The sequence below is a fragment of the Callithrix jacchus genome, chromosome 12 (genome assembly GCF_049354715.1).
Source record: "Callithrix jacchus isolate 240 chromosome 12, calJac240_pri, whole genome shotgun sequence".
Lineage (NCBI taxonomy): Eukaryota > Metazoa > Chordata > Mammalia > Primates > Cebidae > Callithrix > Callithrix jacchus.
In genome coordinates, this window is record NC_133513.1 from 12,400,950 (window position 1) to 12,424,834 (window position 23,885).

Sequence of the window (23,885 nt, forward strand, 5' to 3'; positions counted from 1 at the left end):
TTCTGTGCTTCAGAGACCTTGAGAACTGCATGCAGGAAGCCCTCTGGAATTTTCCACCTGAAGGAAGGATAGTGGCACATTTATTTTGATGGTTACCTCTGGGCTGTTAACTCAGCACTTCTGGGCTGGACTTTTGCACATGCTAAGGTGGTTTCAGTAGCATCCAAGAAGACTCGAGGGCAGAAAGCAGAAAGACTCAGGGCACACTCTTGAGGTGGGGTGAGAAGTTAATATCAGTGGACTGCTGTGCTCATGCCTGTAGTCCCAGCACTTTGGGAGACTGAGGCGGGTGGATTACAAGGTCAGGAGTTCAAGACCAGCCTGGCCAACATGGTGAAACCCCTTCTCTTCTAAAAATACAAAAATTAGCCAGGTGTGGTAGCATGTGCCTGTAATCCCAGCTACTTGGGAGGCTGAGGCAGGAGAATTGCTTAAACCCAGGAGGCAGAGGTTGCAGTGAGCCGAGATCATGCCATTGCACTCTAGCCTGGGTAACAAGAGCAAAATTACATCTTAAAAAAAAAAAGTATCAATGCAGAGGAGGAGCATGGGGGTGAGACATAGGCATGGGGTGCCTCTGCCACCAATGAGGAGCCTAAGACAGTCTTTAAGTGGGAGAGGGCCATCTGATTGCAACTTAGATGCCATCTGCCCAGCTGTGCACACAAAGGGAACAATAACTTTGCATTTGTGAAGCACTTACTTCATGCACCAATACCAGGAACTTTATACACATTACCTTTAATTATTCATAGTAGGAGTGATTATGAGCATCCGTCATGATCAGGGGTTTCGGGTGGTCCCAAATGACAAGCTTCCCGAGGGGCAACTTCTCTCCTTCCATTTGATCCAAGCCAAAGATGAGTCTTAGATGCCATCTGATGCTTAAACAGCTTATTCTGGCATGTTCTTATGAGATAGACAGTGGGAGCAGGCTGGTGGCATGGCAAGACACAGCCCGGGGTCAGTTGACTGACCAGGAGGATATCGATCCAGAGACCATTAACAATGTTTGGGGGATCCTTCCCCCTTCCATCTGTATTCAGTCCAGATCTGTTACCAGGTGTTTCTTACATAAAAGGAGTTTAAGCTATTGTGAGGATAAGCTTTATTTTAAGATTTATGAAAGTTATATCTGTGCTGATTTAACTCTGTCTCCTGGAAATCCCCGGGCCAGGCTGCTTCAGACTAAGTGACAGGTAGTGTCAGCCCTGCAAGACGCTCGGATGGGTTTTAGGGCTACCATTGATCTTAGAACCACCAGATGCCTTTTGTCATATACTACAGCAGCTTACAGATGTGGAAACTGAGGCTCAGAGGACTGCACTAATTTGCAGTTGTCACAGACAGGGAGTAATGGAGCCGGAAGCTCCTATCAGACCCTAATGCTCTTGTCTGCAGCTGCAGCAAGATCAGAAGGCCCCATTGTGTTCTTATCTGGGGTTCTTCACTTTGTATGGGTCCTCTCTGGCTCAGGTGGTACCAGGAAGCAGTTCTGTAGAGGCCCCGGGCCCCTGCATTTTGACTTTCTGCCCCTGCAGGTGTTCGCCTCCCCCACACACAGAACTGTGCCGCCATGAAAGCTAATTATAAGTGCTGGGTATTTATAGTGAGTTTCTCCACCCAGTGCTTCCAGCACCTCAAGGGAACTATTTACAGAATCCTCCCAGCACCTCGGAAAGAAAGGCAGAGCCGAGCAGGGGAAACTGAGGTGAAGTGACGGGGTGACATCTCCCGTGTTAAGGACCCTCAGCCAAGGAAGCCTTGCAGGTCATCCTCACAGCAAGTGCTGGGATTCAACCAGACAGCTGTCAGGGAGAGACAGAGTGAGAGTAAACCCATGAATGCACACTTCCCAGATGTCTGGCAGCCACGAAATGAGCCATTTCCAAGCATCAGCTCATTTCATCTCTGTGCCTCGATTTTCTGATCTCTAAAATGGGACTGTGAGGCTATGCCTCATAGACTTGGGAGATTTAAATGAGTTTAAACAGGTAAAGGAGAGAGCCTGGCAAGAAGTAAGCTTCAAAAAATGCTATTAGCTACTTGTTAGTTTTTAGCACAACTAATCTAATAAAGTAGGCAAACATTATCCATTGGGCTTGTGAAAAAATGAAAATAATAATTACATTTTTAATCATTTCCTCTATAATGCATGGTTAGGCCGCAAGTTTGTTTTGAAACCAAATTTATTTTTTGCTACACTGATGTGTTGCACTGTGGTGAAGTCTGGGCCTTCAGTACGTCCATCACTGGAGCCACACACATTATACTCACCAAGCAATCACCCATTGCCCGCTTGCCTGACACTCTCCACTCCTCCAACTCTCTATTGTCCATCATCCTGCACTCTGCTTCCATGTGTACAAGTTATTTAGCCCCTGCTTACAAATGAGAACATACAGTATTTGTCATTCTATGTCTGAGTTGTTTCATTTATGATCATGGCCTCCAGTTCCATCCGTGTTGCTACAAAGGAAAATTTCATTTATTTTTCAGCTGAATGGTATTCCATTGTGTGTGTATATATAGGTATACCCTGGAGATTTGAAAAACTCCAACACCCAGATGGCACCCCCAGGCCAATGAATCTTTGGTGGGACCCAGGCATCAGTATATTTCCAAAACTCTCTGTATGGGTTCAACGAACAGCCATGGACGCAGGAAACTAACCCACCTGGTCCTTCTCAAACTTCATTGTAGGCACAGATCATCCTGGTCTGTACTAAGTTGTAGACCCTGGCTCAGCAGGTCTGGGGCCAAGCATGAGATTTCACATTTCTAGCAAGCTGCCAGGTTTTCTTGTTGCTGGTCCAGGAAAAGGGACTAGACCATTGATTGAAAAGCTTTTGTTAGCTTTGCAATACTTTGCTGCATGGAAACAGATTCTTAACAAAATTGCTCTGATTAAAATCAGGGTTCAGAAAGGATGGGACAACCGGAGTCTCAGACTCAGATTCACCCCTAAATCCCTGAGTCAGGCAGAATTATGACCCCATCAAAGACGTCATGTCCTAATCCCCCAAACCTGTGAATATGTTCTATTACCCAGCAAAGGGGAATTATATTTTCAGATGAAATTAAGGTTGTTAATCAGCTAATCTTAAAACAGGGAGATAGGCCAGGTGCGGTGGCTCATGCCTGCAATCTTAGTGCTTTGGGAGGCTGAGGCAGGTGGGTGACAAGGTCAGGAGTTCGAGACCAGCCTGGCCAATATGGTGAATCCCCGTCTGTACTAAAAATTAACCAGACACAGTGGCAAGCGCCTATAATTCCAACTACTTGGGAGGCTGGGGGAGGACAATCACTTGAACCCAGGAGGCAGTGGTTGCAGTGAGCTGAGATTGTGCCATTGCACTACAGGCTGGGCAAAAGAGCAAGACTCTGTCTTAAAAAAAAAAAAGCGGGGGGAGATCATCTGGGTCTAATCAGAAGAGATGTTAAAAGTGGAAGAGAGTCACTTAGTACTTTCTATCTGCCTTCCCTATATTTTCTCCTCCATAGAACTCATCTTCTAATATATTTTATAATATATACACTTATGGTTTGTTTTTGTTTTTTTAGAGGCAGTGTCTCACTGTGTTACCCAGGCTGGAGTGCAGTGGCTATTCACTGGTGTGATCCCACTGCTGATCAGCACGGGAGTTTTGACCTCCTCCATTTCCAACCTGGACAAGTTCGTCTCTCCTTAGGTAAGCTGTTGGTCCCCCACTCCCAGGAGGTCACCACATTGATGCCGAACTTAATGTGAACACCCGATAGACACAGTGCATTGCAGCTCAGAACTCCTGGGCTCTAGTGGTCCTCCCACCTCAGCCTCCCCAGAAGCTGGGACCACAGACACCTGCCACGGTGCTGAGCAATATATCAATATATGGATGTTTCTATCGTCCTCTTCCCTGGAAACTACTACATAAAAGTTGGGATTTTGTCTGTTTCATTCATGCTGGATCCAAAGTACCTACAACAGTGCCTGATGCCATGTAGATGTCTGACAAATATTTATGAAATGAGCAGCCAAAAAAGTGAAAGAGGCAGGCAGAAGAGTGATACAATGTGAGAAAACTTCACACCACTGTTGTTGCATTGCAGATGGAGGAAGGGGCCCCAAGCTGAGGACACCAGGAAGCCTTTAGAGGCTGAAAAGGACAAGAAAATGGATTCTCCTCCAGAGTCTCCAGAAAAGAATTCCTTGGTTTTAGCCCACAAAGACCTGTACCAGACTCCTGATCTCCTGAACTGGAAGATAATAAATCTGTGTTGTTTTTAGCCACTCAGTTTGCAGTCCTTTGTTACAACAGCCAGAGGAAACTAATGCACCCTCTGAAGCATCTCCAGTAAAGCCCTAGATCACTGAAGCACAGCTGGGTTCAATGAACTTCATCACTGTGGATCATGAAGGGGCTGAAAGGGTCCGTCCTCAACCCTTTTTCTTACACAGCTACTGGTAGGCACTCAGTACTGCAGGACTTGCTGACACAGCCCAGCCTGGTGGTATCAGCTTCCCTGGGATTCCAGGGCCCCACTCTTCCTGGCAGGAGGGGAATCCCAGGTAGCCTTCTCACAATGCCAAACTTATTTTCATATTGGCAGCTGAGCAGTTCAGCAAAGAGCAGCTTGGAAGTGTCTTCTGGACCCCTAGAAGAGACCTTATTCCTCTCCTTCTGCTGTACTCTGCCAGTTGTGGCCTTGCACCTGCTTGCTCCCACTGGCACGGTACCCAGAGCATCTCTGGTCCAACCAACCAGCTCAGGACAGGACAGAGGGTAGAGGGAGACCTCAAGTCAGTCCCAGTCTGAGCTCCCCTATCCCAGAGGTGGGAGTTGGACTGTTCTGCGGAAGAGCAGATGGGCATGAATCTCAGGGGGTCCTGAAACAGATGAGGTCTCAAAGCCCTAGAACAATGGTTCTCAGCCCAGCTGGCACACTAGATTCACCCAGGGAGCTTTTCAAACTCACAATCAGGCTAAGCACAGTGGCTCATGTCTGTGATCCCAGAACTTTGAGAGGTTAAGGTGGGAGAATCATTTAAGCTAGGAGTTCAAGACCAGCCTGGGCAACACAGCAAGACCCCGTCTCTGTTTTTAAAATGAAAAATTTTTTTGGCTGGGCACACTGTCTCACATCTATAATCCCAGTACTTTGGGATCCCAAGGCAGGTAAATCACCTAAGGTCAGGAGTTCAAGACCAGCCTGACCAATGTGGTGAAACCTCATCTCTACAAAAAATACAAAAACTAGCTGGGCATGGTGGCATACACCTGTAATTCCAGATACTCTGGAGGCTGAGGTGGAAGAATCACTTGAACATGGGAAGTGGAGTTTGCAGGGAGCCAAGATCATGCCACTGCACTCCAGCCCAGGTGACAGAGTGAGACTCTATCTCAAGAAAAAAAAAATTTTTTAAACCTCATGATGCCCAAAAATTTTTTAAACCTCATGATGCCCAGGCTGCTATAATTCAATCAGAATTTCTGGAAGTGCAAACAAGGTGGCAGTTTTTAAAAGATTCTGGGTGATTTCAATGGAGTCAGGGGTGAGACCATCCAGATCAGTAGTTCTCAGGCATGGGTAACAGGTGGACAGCATTGGCATCACCTGGGGGCTTGCTGGAACTACAGAATCTCATGCTTCACCTCAGACATAATGAATGACACTCTGCATTTCAACAAGGTCCCCAAGAGACTCCTGGGCACTGTAACTATGAGATGTACAACAGTGGAGCATAATAGTTAAGAATGCTAGCCCAGGGTCAGACTACCCAAGTTCGTGGGGTGTCTCCACCACTTCTTATCCACAAAGGCTTGGGCAAAAGACACTCTCAGAGTTCTCATTTTCCCTTTTCAGCATTCTCTCATGTCTCACAGGTGGGGCTAGCCAGGAAACTCCAGAAATCCACAATAGTCCAGGGGTCCTTGTGGGGCACCCAGGAAAATTCACAGCCTGTCTTGGAGGAAGAGTTTCCGGAGGACCTCCTGCAGTAACGGAACATGAAATTCCAGGTAAATGTGAAAACAGCTACATTAGGGAAAGGATCCGATTTAAAATGTTCTGCCCCTCTATCTCTTTAAATGAGCACCCAGGTCATATGTCCTGACCTTCTAGTCTTAAAAATACTGTGTGTGTGTATGTGTGTGTGTGTGTGTGTGTGTGTGTGTGTGTGCATTTACAAGTTCGGCCTCATGAAAAATTGACAACCCATTCATGGCAGCTGAAGAATGATAGAAGCTTCAAGGTGTTCAAGAGAAGTGTTACAGAAAGTCAGCACTTATTTGAAGCTCCTTCATTGATATGATCAGAAATCTGGAAAAAAAACACTGGAAAAAAACAGTGCCTTAGAGGGAAAACCAGGCAGCGTTCTGAAGAATTTTAAAAACAGGAACAAGGATTTCTCAATTTGCAGGGATCTCTGGAAGCAGGCCCTTTCAGATGAAGGCAGCAGGCTATAGTTAGAAAGAGATATATGGTGAAGAGCATTCTGTTACTATAAATTCACTTCCAAAAGCCAAACATATGTGTGTGCACACACACATAAATACCACATCTATGGAGGAGATAAATCAGCGTATGACATTTAGCCCTTCCTAAATTGGGAAAAATATAAAATTACAACTTTTTTTTTTTTTTTTTTTTTGCTAGTGTGAGAATAAGAAGGAAGGCATCTCACTCTAATAAGATCGATCTGGGAGAGCATTATCTACATTCCTGAGTGCAGCTCATTCAGTCATTCACTCATTCAGTCTCCCAATAGTTGCAGGTGTCCACAGGCCAATAAGAAAAAAGACTGATATCATTCCAGTCTTCACAAGGCTGGCTGGCTAATGTCTACCTCTCAGAGTATGGTCCCGGACTAGCAGCACTGGCCTCTTCCAGGAGTGTCTCGAATGCAGATTTGTGGGTCCCACCCTAGACCAACTGAATCATAATCTCACCCAGGAGTTCACATTCAGGTTTGAGAAGCACTGACCTAATACAACCTAATTTCTAAAGGTTTGCCACGAAGGATGGCAGTCTGGAATTTCTATTTCACTCAGGACCTACAGACAGAGAATCATTAAATGGAAAGATTAACAAAGTCAGCTATTTAGAACCCAAACACCCCCATCCAACCAATGGAGATGATCCATCCAAAGCATTGCTGATTTGTCTAATTGCAAAAGACTGTGGAAACCAGCAAGTAACTCTACAATAGCACGAAGGAAATCTGGGAGGTATTATACAACTATTTCATGATTCATCAGTATCCAGGGACCCTCCCAGGAAGGAAGAGATGGGTTCAAGTTGCAGGGTGAGAGGCTTTGGAGGAAAAGTTTGCCTGTCTTGGTACAGAAACTGAAAAGTCACAGATTCCAATTCCAACACTCAAGCCCACTAATGGATGGATTGGCTCCAAAATCGGCAGGGTAACAGATGGAAGTGGAAGAAAAAAACATCATTTTCCCCAAACTTGCTGAGTCTGATGAAGATGTCGGAAGATTTGGATGCAGCCAGCATGATTAATCTTACCAACTTTACCTTGAGTTTCACTTTTGGCGGGGGAATGGCATCAGCTTAAAAGTTAATTACCAGCAAGAAACAAATCATGCAGCTGATGTGCACATTATAAACAAATTAAGTTCTTAAAATAGGCAACACGCCACTTGGAACAATGGTTTATGAACCCATGGGTGCATGAAAATAATTGTGGAAGGTGAACAAACTAATATTTAAAGTATGTGAATGAAATGAAGGCAAATTGCAGATTGAATGAATGAAAAAGGAAAGGAAAACATGGTCAACCTCTCATTTTGTAAACAGCAAGCCATGCAGAATGATCCAGGATGCAGCCCCCTGTGGAATGAGGATGGAGGCCCCTGACAGAGACAGGGCTCCCCAAAGATACAGAAGCAGCTGGAGTGCACAGAATCAGGGCAAGAGGAGGGGGTGTCCAGCTGGGGAAGCTCAGATCAAAGCTGACAGCAGCAGAGCCCCACCACACAAGGGTAAATTCAGAGGTGTGTGGGAGGGGAAGTTTCTTTCCATTGTAGAAAGTTGGAAATTCAGTCCAAAGATTTTCATTGTAGAAAGTTGAGAATTCAGTCCAAAGTCTTCATTGTACAATCAAAGAGACCAAGCACAGAGAGGGGAGGTAATTCTCCCAAAATCACACAGGAAGTGTCAGAGCCAGGACTTGAACTTTGGTTTCCTGACTCCAGATCACACTTCCTTCTCATTCATCAGGGGTTGCAAGCTCCTGTGCCTACAGGGTCAGGCAGGGAGCAGAAATGCAAGAACCTGGCTTGATGTGAAGACTATGGGCCACGAGGGTCCAACAGAAATTCAGTGTGAACCCCATAAGAATTTTCTAATAGAAGTGGAAAAATACCTCCCAGATTCCCTTATCCCTAATAGCCATCTCAGTTTGGACTAGCCACAGTTCAGGACTCAATAGCCCCATATGGCTAGTGATTACCTTATTAAATATTGCAGCTATATGCAGTGATGGGAAATTTTAAAAGCTGGAGAGAGGGTGACCCATCTAAAATGGGACAGCAGCCACAATCCCAACCATAGAATTAGGGACATTTGAGGCCAGTTTGCAAGCTGCCACCCACGCCCACCAGGAAGACTACAGCAGCCTCCTACATGATGTCCTGCTTCTATGCCTGCCCCCTCCCACACTGTGCACTCCCCACTGGCAGCGAGAGTGAGCCTTTAAAATGCAACTAGGTCTTGACACCGAAATTTATTCAGTTCTTGAGCTTGAGGCCAGGTCAAGAACTGGGATCCCAAGTAGCTGGGATTACAGGAATGTGTCACCACGCCTGGCTAATTTTTGTATTTCAGTTGTGCCTCTAAAATCCTCCAATAGCTTCAAAGACAGGCGTGGTGGCTCATACCTGTAATCCCAGCACTTTGGGAGGCTGAGGAGGGTCGATCACCTGAGTTCAGGAGATTGACACCAGCCTGGACAACATGATAAAACTTAAAAATACAAAATTAGCCAGGCATGGTGGTGCACACCTGTAATCTCAGCTACTTGGGGGCTGAGGCAAGAGAATCGCCTGAACCTGGGAGGTGGAGGCAGTGAGCCGAGATCATACCATTGCACTCCAGCCTGTACAACAAGAGCAAAATTCCATCTCAAATAAAATATATAAGTAAATAATTAAAATAATAAAATCCTCCAGTATCTTCCCATTGTATTTAGAACAAAATCCAGGGGTTCTTACCCCATCTTCATGTACTCTGTAAGATCCACATTTCTGATCTTCTGAACATGCCCATCTTTCTCTGACCCCAGGGCCTTTGCACTGGCTATCTGCTCTGCTTAGACCAGTCTCTCACCTCCTGCCCCAGTCTTCCAGGGCAGGGTCCTTCTCATTATGCAGCTCTCAGCTCAAGTATCATCTCCTCACTTGAATCTTTCCTTATCACTGTGAATTTTAGCACCTGCCTTGATTTATTTATTTATTTATTTGAGACAGTCTTGCTCTGTTGCCTAAGCTGGAGGGCAGTGGCACCATCTCAGCTCACTACAACCTCTACCTCCCAGGTTCAAGCAATACTCATGCCTCAGCCTCCCAAGTAGCTGGGATTACAGGCATGTGTCACCACGCCTAGCTAATTTTTGTATTTTCAGTAAAGACAGGGTTTCACCATGTTGGCCAGCCTGGTCTCAAACTCCTGGCCTGAAGTGATCTGCCCACTCTAGCCTCCCAAAATGCCTGGATTATAGGCATAAGCCACCACACCCAGCCCCACCTCAATTTATACCACACAATCCTACATCATTTTCTTCATAACACTTATCATCCCCTGACTTTGAAACATCAACGCATGCATTCATGTGTTCGTCGTCTCTCTGCTCCAAGAACATAATCCCTATGAAGGCAGGGGCCTTATTCTACTTACCAAAGTGCCTCCAGAATCTGGCATATAATGGGTACTCCACAAACATTCATGGAGTGACCCAATGAGACCCTGAAAGACAGGGGACCTCCAACGGGCATTGGGATGACACAAACATGTGATGTTCACGTAAGTGTGCATCAGAGAAGGGTGTACCAAGCACTGTGAGAACCCAGAGGTGGCAGAGAAGGTTCCACAGAAGAGAGGTTATTTGAGCTGAGCCTTGATGGGCTGGACTTCCTCTTGCTTAGAGTGCCTTTACTGTTTCTCAACAGTTGTAAGGTCCTTATGACTTTGGATGCTCTGACTTTGTAGATGATGTTCTCTCTCTCTCTCCGTGAAGCACTTCATTCTTCACCTGGCTCATTTCTGCCCACACTTCAGGTTTCAGCTTAAATACCACTTCCTCAAGCCAAGCATTCCCAGACCCACTTTCATCCAAATTAGGTCCTCCTTGCTGATCTCTCTGTTAGCATCCTATCTTAGTCATTCTTAGCACTTACTCTTTGGGTTTCCTCGACTAGACTGTAAGCTCCATGAGGGCAGTGACTATGTCCTCTTCACCACTGTATCCCCTGCACCTAGGGTAGATGCCTAAAACTCAGTAGGGATTCATTAAATATTTGTCGGTGAATAAATATGTGGGCAGATTTATTCATGGAAGACACAGAAGACAGAGGAGAAGACTTGGCCTCTGCCAAGACTTTTTGTTCCATGGGTCCATGTATATTAAGCATGCCAACTTTCTCACTAACTGGTCATTTGAGTTGTTTATTGCTTGGTTTGATGGTTGGTTTTGTCTTTTTCACATCGTTCAAACCATTATCTCTGAGATATCTGCTAATTTGTTGTGTTTTATGTTTCACTGTAGCAGACCCAAAGACACAAAGAAGCCTCTCCTGAGTAGCTAAGATTATAGGCATGTACCACCACACCTAGCTAATTTTTGTATTTTTAGAAGAGAAAGTGTTTCACCATGTTGGCTGGGCTGGTCTCAAACTCCTGACCTCAAGTGATTCGCCTGCCTCGGCTTTCCAAAATGTTGGCATTACAGACATGAGCCACTGTGCCCAGACTCTGCCTTCTTGGGTGACTTAAACAATGCATTTTCATGCAGTTCTGGAGACTGGCAGTCCAAGATCAAGATGCAGTATGGCTGGGTTCTGGCAACAGTCCCCTTCCTGGTTTGTAGATGACCACTTTCTCACTGGGACCTCATATGGCAGAGAGGGAACAAGCTCTCACATGTCTTTTCTTATAAGGGCACTAATATCATCATGGGGGCCCCACCCTCATGACCTCATCTAACTCTAATTGACTCCCAAAGGCCCTGTCTCTCAGCAGAGTTCAAGGCAGAAAATACTGGTGCCCCTGGAAACTTACAAATTGTTTGGTATGCTAAGAGAACAAGGTGCATGGGCAGAGAAGATGTGAGATGGGCAAGAGAGGCAGGGAGATGGGACACCTGGATAGAGCTTTCCATTATCCCGGTTTTCCCTGCCAACTGGACAGGTCCCCACAATTCTCTGCACCTGCATTCCTTGAGTGATGAAGGGAGCAGGAGGTTTGGTTTTTCCAGGGTCTCCTAAGATCAAAGAAGAAGCTTTGTAGCTGCCAAAGGGAAGAAACCTCCCACATGCCAAGAAAGCGAAAGATAAAGGAAGAGTGAATAGTTGTTTCCTATGATGAGTTGAGGACCACCATGGGTCTGGATCAGCAGACTAGGAAGCATGCTCATACCAGAAGAGATCCAAAAAGAAAACCAAGTGAATTAGATGAAGCCGTGTTGCTTGAAACTACCTAGTTTGTTCCCATGATAATGGCTTTCTGGAGAAGGATGATTGGATGAAGGATGCTTAAAGGTCAGGAGACTCTGGGGAAGGGAGATTCTGGGAGAGGTTTATTAGTCAGCTGAGGCTGCCCAGACAAAATACCATAGCCTGGGTGGCTTAAACAACATAAACTTATTTTCTTGCAGTTCTGGAGGCTGGAAGTCCAAGATCAAGATGCAGCATGATTGGTTTCCAGTGAGGGCCTGCTTCCTGGTTTATAGATAACTACCTTCTCACTGGGACCTCACATAGCAGAGAGAAAGCAAGCTCTCACAGGTCTGTTCTTATAAGGGCACTAATCTCATCATAGGGCCCCGACCCTCATGACCTCATTCAACCCTAATTGACTCCCAAAGACCCTATCTCCCATCACTCTATGGGTTAGAGCATCAGGATATGAATTAGCAGGGTACACATTCAGTCTATACAGGAGGCATTCATGGTCATTCTAGTGGGAGAAGATGTGGGTCCCAAAGATACCTACCATGGTAATCATCAGCACTGCTTACCAATATTTTCAGCTTTCTATGCTCATGATGGGATACAATTCCCTGGGCCCTGTGGGGTCGAGTGGGGCCATGTGACTACTTCTGCTCAGTGAGCAGAATTCGTGTCATTCGTGATTGGAGCATCTATGTGGCAGTGCAAGACCCTACAGAGATCTGCATAGCATGGTCTTTCTCTAAGAGGCACTGATGTTTTTTCTCAACTCCCCTTTTCTCTCCTTTCCCCTCAATTTAGGAAAATCTAATTCTAACTGTAAGCATTACGGAATTCCTAATCTTTATTTTGTTGAGAGAGAGTCTTGCTCTGTTGCCCAAGCTGGAGTGGAGTGGCGTGATCTCGGCTCACTGCAACCTTTGCCTCCCAGGTTCAAGCGATTCTTCTGCCTCAGCCTCCTCAGTAACTGGGATTACAGGTACATGCCACCACTCCCAGCTGATTTTCGGATTTTCAGTAGAGACAGGTTTCACCATATTGGTCAGGCTGGTTTCAAACTCCTGACCTTGTGATCTGCCCTCCTCGGCCTCCCAAAATGCTGGGATTACAGGTGTGAGCTACCACACCTGGCCTAGAATTCCTAATCCTTTTAATTCTCCCAAGGACTTAGACTTTGGGACACTAAAGGCAGGCACTTGCAGACTTTCTTCTGTTTTTTTGTATAGTCCCATCTTCCACCTTATGCAATGAGCCCAGCCATCTGCTTAGATTGGGACTGAAGGGAGTATGGAGTAAAAAAAGGAAAATGAGGAAAAAGTACATCAATGAATATTTCAAAAAATACTATTGACATCTTCAAATTCATAATTCATTCCTTTGTCATCTTTATTCTGCAATCAACTCCTGTGAATGTTTTATTTTAGACATTGTTTTAGACATTGTATGTTCTAGACATCGAAGTTCCCATTGTTTCTTTCTTATTGTTCTATTTGAGGCTGAAATTTCTAATTTTTTCATTTATTATGAGCAGGTTTCCTTTACATCCCTGAGCATTGTTAGAATAGCTGCTTTAAAAATTCTTGTCTGGACAAGGCGTGGTGGCTCACACCTGTAATTCCAGCATTTTGGGAAGCCAAAGCAGGTGGGTCACCTGGGGTCGGGAGTTTGAGACCACCCTGGCCAACATGGCAAAACCCCATCTCTACTAAAAATACAAAAATTAGCCGGGTATGGTGGCACATGCCTATAATCCCAGCACTCAGGAGGCTGAGGCAGGAGAATTGCTTGAACGTGGTGGGGAGGAGGTTGCAGTGAGGCAAAATTGCACCACTTCACTACAGCCTGGGTGAAAGAGTGAAACTCCATCTCAAAAAAAACTTGTCTGCTAATTCCAATGTCCAACATCTGGGTCACCTTGGAGTCGGTTCCATTGTCTTTTTGCTCAAGAATGGGCCACATTTTTCCATTTGTTTGCATTTAGAGTGATTTTAGATTGTATCCTAGATAGTATGAATATTACATTGTAGAGACTCTGGATTCCGTGGCATTTCTCCAAAGAGTGTTGATTTTTTAATGTTTGTTTGGAGGAAATTACCTTGGTTGGATTCAAACCGAAAACTACCAGTATGGCAGCAGCTTATTTCTCAGGTCATGTCTTTTAGCTTTATCTGGACTCTTTTAGGGTTTGCCTGGTGCATAGATACTTCAGAAGTCAGCCAGAGATTCAGGCAGAATTTATACACAGAGTTAAGCCTTGCCATCTCCAGGTCACTTTCCCATGAGAGCAGATGTCTGTAACTCTATCCTTTGGCTCCTTAGCTCAGAAGGACTGCAGGTTTTTCTATTGGAGTTTTAGCCACAACCACCCATGCTTTAGGTAGCTGAGATTTTTTAAATATTTTTTTTCAGGGATTATATGTTATCTGAGGCAGGATCAGCCCAACAGGCACCCACTTGGCCATTATCAGAAGCAAAATTCCACATTTCCCTTTAAAAGGGTGTTTCACTCTTAAGAAAAGTCAAAAGTGTGTTATGTCATAGTACAGAACAAGCCTTTATAGTCACATGTCTCTCCATTCATAATAGCCTACATCATTTTTCACAGCCCTGTAAAAATCCCATCTGGGATATGCAAGAGTCAAAAAAACCATTTCAGAAATGACTGGGTTTGCTAGATAATTTGGCAATTTAAATCATAGCTTTGCTCCCATTTTACTGATAAGGAACCCTAGGCTCAGAGAAAATATGTAGATTGGCAAAGTCTCAAAGTTACAAAAGGGTGGATCTAGAGTTTGCCCTTAGGTGACTGGGATGTTTAACAGAGGCAGGAATTGTCCACACAGAAGAGATCTCCTGGGTCATACCCCTGAACTTTAAAAATCAGATTGTGTCTACCTACTCTAAACAGCACTACTCAGGCTTTAGCCAGAAACCACACAATTAGAAGTGACTGGGCAGGACAAGAACAGTGGGGTTGGCTGGGCATGGTGGCTGACGTCTGTAATCTCACCACTTTGGGAGGCCGAGGCAGGCAGATCACCTGAGGTCAAGAGTTTAAGACCAGTCTGGCCAACATGGTGAAACTTTATTTCTACTAAAAATACAAAAATTAGCCAGGCCTGGTGGCTCACACCTGTATTCCCAGCTACTCAGGAGGCTGAAGCAGGAAAATTGTTTGAACCCGGGAGGCAGAAGTTGCAGTGAGCCAAGATCGCACCACTTTACTCTAGCCTGGGCAAAAGAGCAAGACTTGGTCTCAAGGGGAAAGAAAAGAAGAACACTGGGGTCCTGTGATTTGTTTCAGGGTCACCCCTCAATGTCACATTTAATGAAGTTCACATGATTACAAGTTGATGGTCCTGTGTAAACCACAAACTTAGAGACCCCAGTCCCAATCTCTCCACTTTAAAATCTCCCCAGTGTGTCTTTGTAAATTACAAAGACCAGACTCCTTCTTCTTCTGCTGGCAGGGCTATAAATTGCCATTTTTTTGGCAATACCTTATTAAAATTGTTTGAACCCTTTCACCAAGGAATTTCATTTCTAGGAACACAGCCTAAGGGAACAATCATAGAAGCACACTGAGATTTATGTACAAAGATGAACATTGCAGCATCATTTGTAATGGTGAAAAATTGCAAAGAATTGAAATGTCCAAAAGTAGCAAATGTTTAAATAAAATATGATACAGCCATACCATAGAATATTAATATGCAGCTGCTAAGACTCCTGTTCCTGGAGAAATTTAAGGATGTAGGGAAATGCTGATGTATGTAATGTTGAACTAAGTAAAATAATGCAGAACACAGTTTTCTATGTAATATAGTCCCATTTATATGTATGTGTATGTTTGTATATGCATGTACAGGTATATAGCTATCTTGGTTTATACCCAAAAATATATACAACAAAATCTTCACAGTGCTTATATCTGGGGGTTGATACTATATATAATTTTTAAATTTTTTTTCTTTTCCATATTACTTTCTAAAATGAGAATGTAATGCCCTTAAAAGCCCAAAAAGAAATATTTAACTTGTAAATGTCATCAAGAGAAACCAGTGTGTGAAAGGGCAGAGACATGGTAATATAAATCATTAAATACCGCAATTTCAATTCTCCAGGAGAATGATGACATTTCAAATCAAATTAACAGCCACGTATGAGTTAACCTCTGCTACATAACAACTACAAAATCTCAGTTGATGAAAGCAAAAGCTCATGTGTCTGTAATTGACTGGAGTTGGCTGATCTAGGCTGAGCTCTCACTGGTATATCTCTGGCTGGGCTGACACTAGGGTGGGCTGGGCTGGTTGGTATAGTGTCTTGTTCCACTTGCTTCCCGTCCTCTCCCTGGGACCAGGTGCATGCCCATGCAAGTTATTCTCATGGTGATGAGAGAGGCACAAGACAGCAAGCCCCATCATGCAATTGCTTTTCAAGCTTTTGGTGACATCAAACCGCTGCTGTCCCATAGGCTAAAGTGAACCACATGATCAAACCCAAATTTAAGGGGCAATCCTGCCTCTCCAATGGCAGAAGTTGCAGGGGGCCAGTCAAAGATCTTGGATACAGAGGAGAATGCAAAACTGAGCCATTCATTCAACTTGCCAGTGGTCACCATCCTAGGGGAAAGATGCTTGCATGTAGTAAGAGTGGGAAATCATTACTTCATAGGTCCCTTATTCAGTTAGAGATAGATTTCTGCAACTCCATCTTCAAAACCACCCAGCCAAGACTTTTTTTCATTTTTTTTTTCTTTTCTTTTCTTTTTTTATTTTGAGACAGAGTCTCACTGTGTCTCCCAGGTTGGCATGCGGTGGCACAATCTTGGCTCACTGCAACCTCTGCCTCCTGGGTTCAGGCAATTCTCCCTCTCTCAGCCTCCCAAGTAGCTGGGATTACAGGCATCCGCCACCATGCCTGGGGAATTTTTGTAATTTTTAGTACACAGATGGGGTTTCAACATGTTGGCCAGGCTGGTCTTAAACTCCTGACCTCAGGTGATCACTCACCGAAGCCTCCCAAAGTGCTGGGATTACAGGCATGAGCCACTATGCCTGGCCTATAATCTTTTTGTTCCATGGAAAAAATTTTTGTTCCATTACAAAGACCAGTCTCTTTCTTATTCTGCTGGCAGGGCTATAAATTGCATGCCAACTTTCTCACTGACTGGTCATTTGAGTTGTTTATTGTTTGGTTTGTTAGTTGGTTGGCTTTGTCTTTTTCACATCATTCAAACCATTAATTATCTCTGAGATGCCTGCTAATTTGTTCTGTTTCATGTTTCACTGTAGCAGTCCCAAAGACACAAAGAAAAATAACAGTGTTCTGAAAGGCAAGTGATTTGCCAAGGAGCATATAGGTCAATGCCACAACACACAGCCACACAGACAGGGCATTGCGAGACTCCAGGGCTGTACTGTCCAAATGATAGCCTCTAGACACAGGCAGCTATTTAAATTTTAATTTTAATTAATTAAAAATAAATAAAATTTTTAAATTATGTTCCTCAGTCACACTAGCTACATTTCAAGTACTTAATTCCCATGTGTGGCCAGTGGCTATTGTAATGAACAGCACAAACAGAACAGGTCTACCTTTGCAGAAAGCGCTAGTGGACAGCATGGCTCCAGAGAGTGTCATTGACCCAAACTGGACAGTGCTCCCTAAAGCTGTGCAACCCAGCAATCCTGACACAGCAGGCCAGATCACTCATGCCCAGATCTCCTGGAGCTCACTACAGTTCCGTCCGTGCTGAGTTTTTTTGGTCAACATTTCTAAAGGCATTCACTTTTTTCATTCTTTCAACTTAATAAACACATACCTGCTATTCTTCTACTGGAACCAGGTCCTGCCAACCTAATCCATCTTGGATATGTTTTGCAAAATAATGGGTTTTTTTGATGTTCTAGTTCCTCTGCTTGACAGCCTTTGTGATCTGGTCCTGCAGCCCCTCTTGGTTCTCATCTCTCAGTTCTCCTTACCTCACACTCTTGGCTGCAGTCATTTGTGGTTCACCACACATATATTGTGTTGTTCTATGGCTCTGGACTTTGGGAGTTTATTATTATTATTTTTTTTTTTTATTGATGAGGTCTTGCTCTGTCACTCAGGCTGGAGTGCAGTGGCAGGAACACGGCTCACTGCAGCCTCAAACCCTTGGGCTCAAGTGAGCCTCCCACCTCCGCCTTCCTAGTAGCTGAGATTATGGGCATGCTCCATTGTACCCAGCCAACTTTGGGACCTTTGGATATCTGGTCCCTGCAGCCAGAATACTACTGTCCTGCCTGTCACCTACACTTTTAAAGCTGACTTCCAGCCTGCCCTCTGAAGGAGGCTTTCCCTGACGACACTGTCCAGATGCTTCTCCTCCACTCTTGGGTCCAACAGTACCCTGGGCTTACTTTCATCCTCAACCCTCTGCTACTATTGTCTCACTTCCCTTCCAGGCTGCAAGCTCCCTAAGGGCAGAACATCTTGTCTAACTCAGATCATTAAAGTGGCCCTGGAGCCAGACCCACCTGGGTGTGAACTTCTGTTTCTCTGCTTGTTGGCTGTGTACTCATAGGTAAGATGCTTTAACTTTTCTGTACCTCATTTTTCTCATTTGTAAAATGGGGATAATATAATGTGGATGTTTGGCCATGGTGCAGTGGCTCACGCCTATAATCCTAGCACTTTGGGAGTGCCAAGGAGGGAGGATCACTTAAGGCCAGGAGTTTGAGACCAGCTTGGGCAACATAGTGAGACCTGACTCTACAAAAAATTTAAAAATTTGCCAGACATGGTGGTACACACTTTTAGTCCCAGCTACTCAGGAGGCTGATGTGAGAGGATTACTTGTGCCCAGGAGTTTAAGGTTGCAGTGAGCTGTGTTCATATCACTGCACTACAGCTTGGGTGACATAGTGAGACCCTATCTCTAAAAAGAAAAACAAAATTGGGATGTTTTGCGAGTATATTAATCAGTGTTCTCCAGAGAAACAGAACCATAGGTTAAATGTAAAAATGGAGGCCAGGTGAGGTGGCTTATGCCTGTAATCCCAAAACTTTGGAAGGCCAAGGTGGGCAGATCACTTGAGATCAGGAGTTTGAGACCAGCCTGGCCAACATGGTAAAACTCCATCTCTACTAAAAATACAAAAATTAGCCAGGCATGGTGGCAGGCACCTGTATTCCCAGCTACTCAGGAGGCTGAGGCAGGAGAATTGCTTGAATCCAAGAGACAAAGGTTGCAGTGGGCCGAGATTGTGCTGCTGCACTCTAGCCTGGGTGGCAGAGTAAGACTCCATCTCAAAAAAAAAAAAAAAAAAAAAAAAAAAGTAAAAAAGGAGATGCACTAGAAGAAATTGGCTTATGTGATTCAGAGGCTGATAAGTCCCACTCCTGGATATCTGCAGGCTGGATGCTCAGGAAAGTCAATGCTGTAATTCAATCCAAACTGGATGACCTGAGAACTAGAGATGCTGAGTGAATGCCAGTCGGACGGCAGAAGAAGATAAGAATGAGACGGGGCAAATTCCTCCTTCCTCCACCTTTGGTTCTATTTGAGCTCTCAACAGATCGGTTGCTGCCCACTCACACTGGGGAAGGCGGATCTTCTTCACCCAGGCTACTGATTCAAATGCTAATCTCTTCCGGAAACACTCACACAGTCAGAAATAATGTTCTACCACATATCTGGGCACTCCTGATCCAGTCAAGTTGACATGTAAAACTATCACAGAGGCTGAATTGAGAAATTGAAATGACATGGCTAGGAAACTTAGAACAGAGCTCACACCCTTTAAGGGCCTGCTAAAGTCAGCTATTGATCATATTGATCTTTTTTTTCCCCCTTTGAGACAGAGTCTTGCTCTGTCACCCGGGCTGGAGTGCAGTGGCACGATCTTGGTTCACTGCAACCTCTGCCTCCCAGGTTCAAGCAATTCTCCTGCCTCAGCCTCCCAAGCTGGGACTACAGGCATGTACCACCTTCCCCAGATAGTTTTTGTATTTTTAGTAGAGATGGGGTTTCACTCTGTTGGCCAGGCTGTTCTCAAACTCCTAACCTCAGGTGATCCACCTGTCTTAGCCTTCCAAAGTGCTAAGATTACAGGTGCAAGCCACCGCACCCAGTACCTACTAATCTTTATATTGTGAGATCTGGCATACAAGAGGCGTTCAGTTATTGCTGCCTGGATTACTAAAATGATAGGAAACCCAAAATACTTTTTAAAAAGTCCCCATGACTTGTCATGGTGCTGCAGAAGACCACTTTTAAGAGGTCCCTGCTAAAGAAACTGAGAACCAAACTGCTTATTATCATCAAGGAGGAAGCACAGCTCTGTGTCTGCGATGGTTTTTCCTTCTGATATTCCTAGCCAGGGAACAATGCCAGATTTCCTTGAGAGGCTGCCCTCCTAGCTTCAAGCGCGGTTAAAGATTTCCAGAAAGTACTTCCATCAACAGATCAGCTTTGAGGCATCTTAAGGTCCTGTCAGAATAATCATCATAAAATGCCTAACATGGGTCAGGCACTTACTATGTGTCATTGATTCTTAAAGGGATGCAATCCCCCAACACATACACCTTGTGGACATTGATCACATGTTTGTGTACAGCACTGGGGAAAGTGGGTGGGCTGCTACTGTCATCTAGTAGCCCGAGGCCAAAATTGCTACTAAACATCCCACACTGCCCAGGAGAGCCCCCACAATAAGGCATTCTCTCACCCACAATTATCAGTGTCAAGGCTGGGAAGCCCTGCTGCATTCCAAGGCATTGTGCATTGTGTTATCTCCTTTAATCTCCATACTGATGTTATGAGTGAGGCACTATTTATTACCATCATTGCCCCACTTTCCCAAAGAGGAAACTAAAGCTCAAGTACACAAACTTCCCAAGGTCATACAGCAAGAAAGTTCGAGAAAGGCCAGGTGGGGTGGCTTATGCCTGTAATTGCAGCATTTTGGGAGGCTGAGGAGGGAAGATTGCTTGAGGTCAGGAGTTTGAGACCAGCCTGAGCAACATAACGAAACCCTGTTTCTACAAAAAATACAAAAATTAGTTGAGTGTGGTGATACACGCCAGTAGTCCCAGGTACCCAGTAGGCTGAGGTGGGAGCCTCGGTTAAGCCAGGGAGGTGGAGGCTGAAGTGAGCCCTGATGACTCTGGATTATAGAACGAGACCCTGTCTCCAAAACAGAAAAGTGGCAGAGGCCTGATTCAACACAGGTGGCATGCTGTCAGTGGCTACCATATATTGGGACCAACACACCCTTTAAAGCCAGATGGTTGTAGCAGTGAGAGCCCTGGTTCTGTCATCAGTTAGACCTGGGGTTGGAACCCTTGCTTGGTCACTCAGTGGCCGTGTATATTAGTCTGTTCTTATGCTGCTAATAAAGACATACTGAGACTGGGTAATTTATAAAGGAAAGGGGCTTTATGGATTCACACTTCCCCGTGACTGGGAAGCCTCACAATCATGGCAGAAGACAAAGGAAGAGTACGGCAACAGGCAAGAGAGAGTGTGCAAGGGAACTCCCATTTATAAAACCATCAGTTTTATCAACCTCTTGTGAGACTTACTATCATGAGAAGAGTATGGGGGAAACTGCCCTCATGTTTCAATTATCTCCACCTGGCCCCACCTTGGATATGTGGGGATTATTACAATTCAAGGTGAGATTCGGATGAGGACTCAGCCAGACCGTATCACTGTGTGACCTTGGGCATAGTGTCCTGAAACTCTCTAAGCTTCTATCTGCCGATCTGTAAAATGGGGAAATGATGTCCACCTTGTCAGGTTGTTACAGATAAAATCTGACAATGAACACAAAGCCCCTGACAGATTGTCTGATACTCACTAAATGGTAGCTGCTGCTGTTACTGTTGTCATCATCGACATCACTATTATTACTCCCATTGTCTTGGTGCTGGAGGCCCAGATTCCCTCCCACCTGATCCTAAGGAAACAAGAACTCAGTTTTATAGCTGGTCCCAGGGCGCCAGATGGCACTCAGAAACCAGTGAGATACTGTCTTCCCAATGCCAGATCTCTCCCTTGCAGAAGGGAGCCGGTGCTTCAGGAAGCTGCAGTAGCTCCCAGGGGAAGGCATGTGTTGCTCAGTTCCTCATTGCTAGGAGCCAGAGTCATGACCATGACCTGGAGCAGGCAGCTGTGCCACACAGGCTGTTTCCTCTCTCCCTGGGGAGCCATTCGCCCTGGTTCCTCCATTGAGAAGCACCTGGGTCCTTCACTGCAGAAACCAGTCATCCACTGGACCCACCCAGATTCATCCTGCCCTCAGAGACTCTGTTACCCAACATGAAAGGAAAGCCAAACGAAGAGCAGAATTCTTTTTTATTTTGAGACGGAGTCTTGTTCTGTCGCCCAGGCTGGAGTGCAGTGGCGTGGCCTGTTGGTTTAGCCAATGGACTATCTCACCTCATTTGCGATTTTGGGCAAATCCCCCTCTCAGAGCCTCAGTTTACCCTACCGTTCTATGAAGTTAAACACTTCTCTTGCAAAGTGGCAGTCATAGTGAATGATGGTTGTGGCCAGTGCTTACATATTCTTTTTTTTTTTTTGAGATAGAGTTTCACTCTTGTTGCCTAGGCTGGAGTGCAATGGCACGGTCTCAGCTCACCACAACCTCCGCCTCCCAGATACAAGTAAATCTCCTGCCTCAGCCTCTCAAGTAGTTGGAATTACAGGCATGTGCCACCATGCCTGGCTAATTTTGTATGTTTACTAGGGACAGGGTTTCACCATGTTGGCCAGGCTGGTCTTGAACTCCTGACCTTGTGATCCACCTGCCTTGGCCTCCCAAAGTGATAATATTATAGGTGCGAGCCATTGCACCTGGCCTGAAGAGAATTTTTTAAAGAGAAAAATAATTTCTCCCTGCTAACTTTCTGGGGCTGCCTATCTTTTGGAAGGTGCCAAGAGAATGCAATGCCAAAGTGGAGAGAACATGCTAGAAAAAGTTTCCAAAACATGGGAGCTGCTGTTGATGAGGGCAGGGCTTTTGTGAGGCCTCTCAGACCCAAGACCAGCATCAATCACTTCATGTCCCTACTAATAGTAATAATATTAAGACCCACTACTTACAGCCCACTGTGTGTCAGGCACCATTATAACCGCATTCCATGCATCCTCCCCAATCCCTGTCATCAGTGTGCTCATTCAGAGGCTGTGTGTCAACACATAAAGGACGTTTCAAAGGGGACATACAGGAATATGTAAACACTGGCCGGGAGCGGTAGCTCATACCTCACCTGTAATCACAGCACTTTTGAGGTCAGGAGTTCAAGACCAGCCTGACAAAAATGGAGAAACCCTGTCCCTACTAAAAATACAAAATTAGCCAGGCATGGTGGCACAAGTCTGTAATTCCAGCTACTCAAGAGGCTGAGGCAGAATTACTTGAACCTGGGAGGCGGAGGTTGTGGTGAGCCGAGATCGCACCATTGCAATCCAGCCTTGGCAACAAGAGTGAAACTCTATCTCAAAAAAAAAAAAAAAAGAATATGTAAGCACAGGCCACCACCATCATCTGTTATTACTACAACTATCACTATAACTGCCACCCTGCAAGAGAAGCGTTTATCTTCATAGAACAGTAGGGTAAACTGAGGCTCTGAGAGGGGGATTTGCCCAAAATCACAAAAGAGTGGGGATAGTCCAATGGCTAAACCAACAGGCTTCAGCATTGGTGGCCACTGTTCGGATTCTGAGGTGGCTGTTCAGTAACCACGTACCAACTTGAGGAAGGTCCTTTCCCTTCTGAGCTTTCCGTTTGTTTCTCCTGCAAAATGAACAAGTAGATTCAAATACAGGTTAAGTCAGGCTCAGCTGCTCACATCCATAATCCCAGCACTTTGGGAGGCTGAGGCTGGAGGACTGCTTGAGCCCCAAAGTTGGAGAACAGCCTGGTTAAAACAGCGAGGCTCTGTCTGTACAAAAAATACAAAACTTAGCCAAATGTCATGGTGCATGCCTGTAGTCCCAGCCACCTGGGAGGCTGAGGTGAGAGGATCACCTGAACCTGGGAGGTTGAGGCTGCAGTAAGCCATGTTTACACCACTGTAGCAGAATGAGACCCTGATTGAAAATAATAATAATAAATAATAAACAAGGTAAAGTAATGATTCGGCCTGATTGTTTTTCTTTTTTAGTTAAAAATTTAGCTCTAGAGTTCAGGAAGTAGAGGTTAGATGTTCTGTGTTTTCTGA

General features: G+C 45.0%; 1 protein-coding gene across 4 annotated transcripts in view; it reads left to right on the top strand.

The window, feature by feature from the left end:
* Positions 1-23,885, top strand: part of LOC108587818 (uncharacterized) — a 68,812-nt gene that overhangs the window by 39,546 nt on the left and 5,381 nt on the right. For 2 of the 4 annotated variants that reach the window (XR_013524587.1, XM_078344620.1), the window contains 3 exons: positions 3,565-3,692; positions 5,868-6,002; positions 18,116-18,234. Coding sequence is in view for 1 of the 4 variants with exons in the window: in XM_078344620.1 (XP_078200746.1) it covers positions 3,565-3,692; positions 5,868-6,002; positions 18,116-18,234 (382 nt within the window). In the remaining 3 variants the exon portion in view is untranslated. Of the gene's footprint in view, positions 1-3,564; positions 3,693-4,092; positions 4,448-5,867; positions 6,003-18,115; positions 18,235-23,885 lie in introns of those variants that run through there. The other 2 variants (XR_013524586.1, XR_008475331.2) reach the window with 2 other exon arrangements.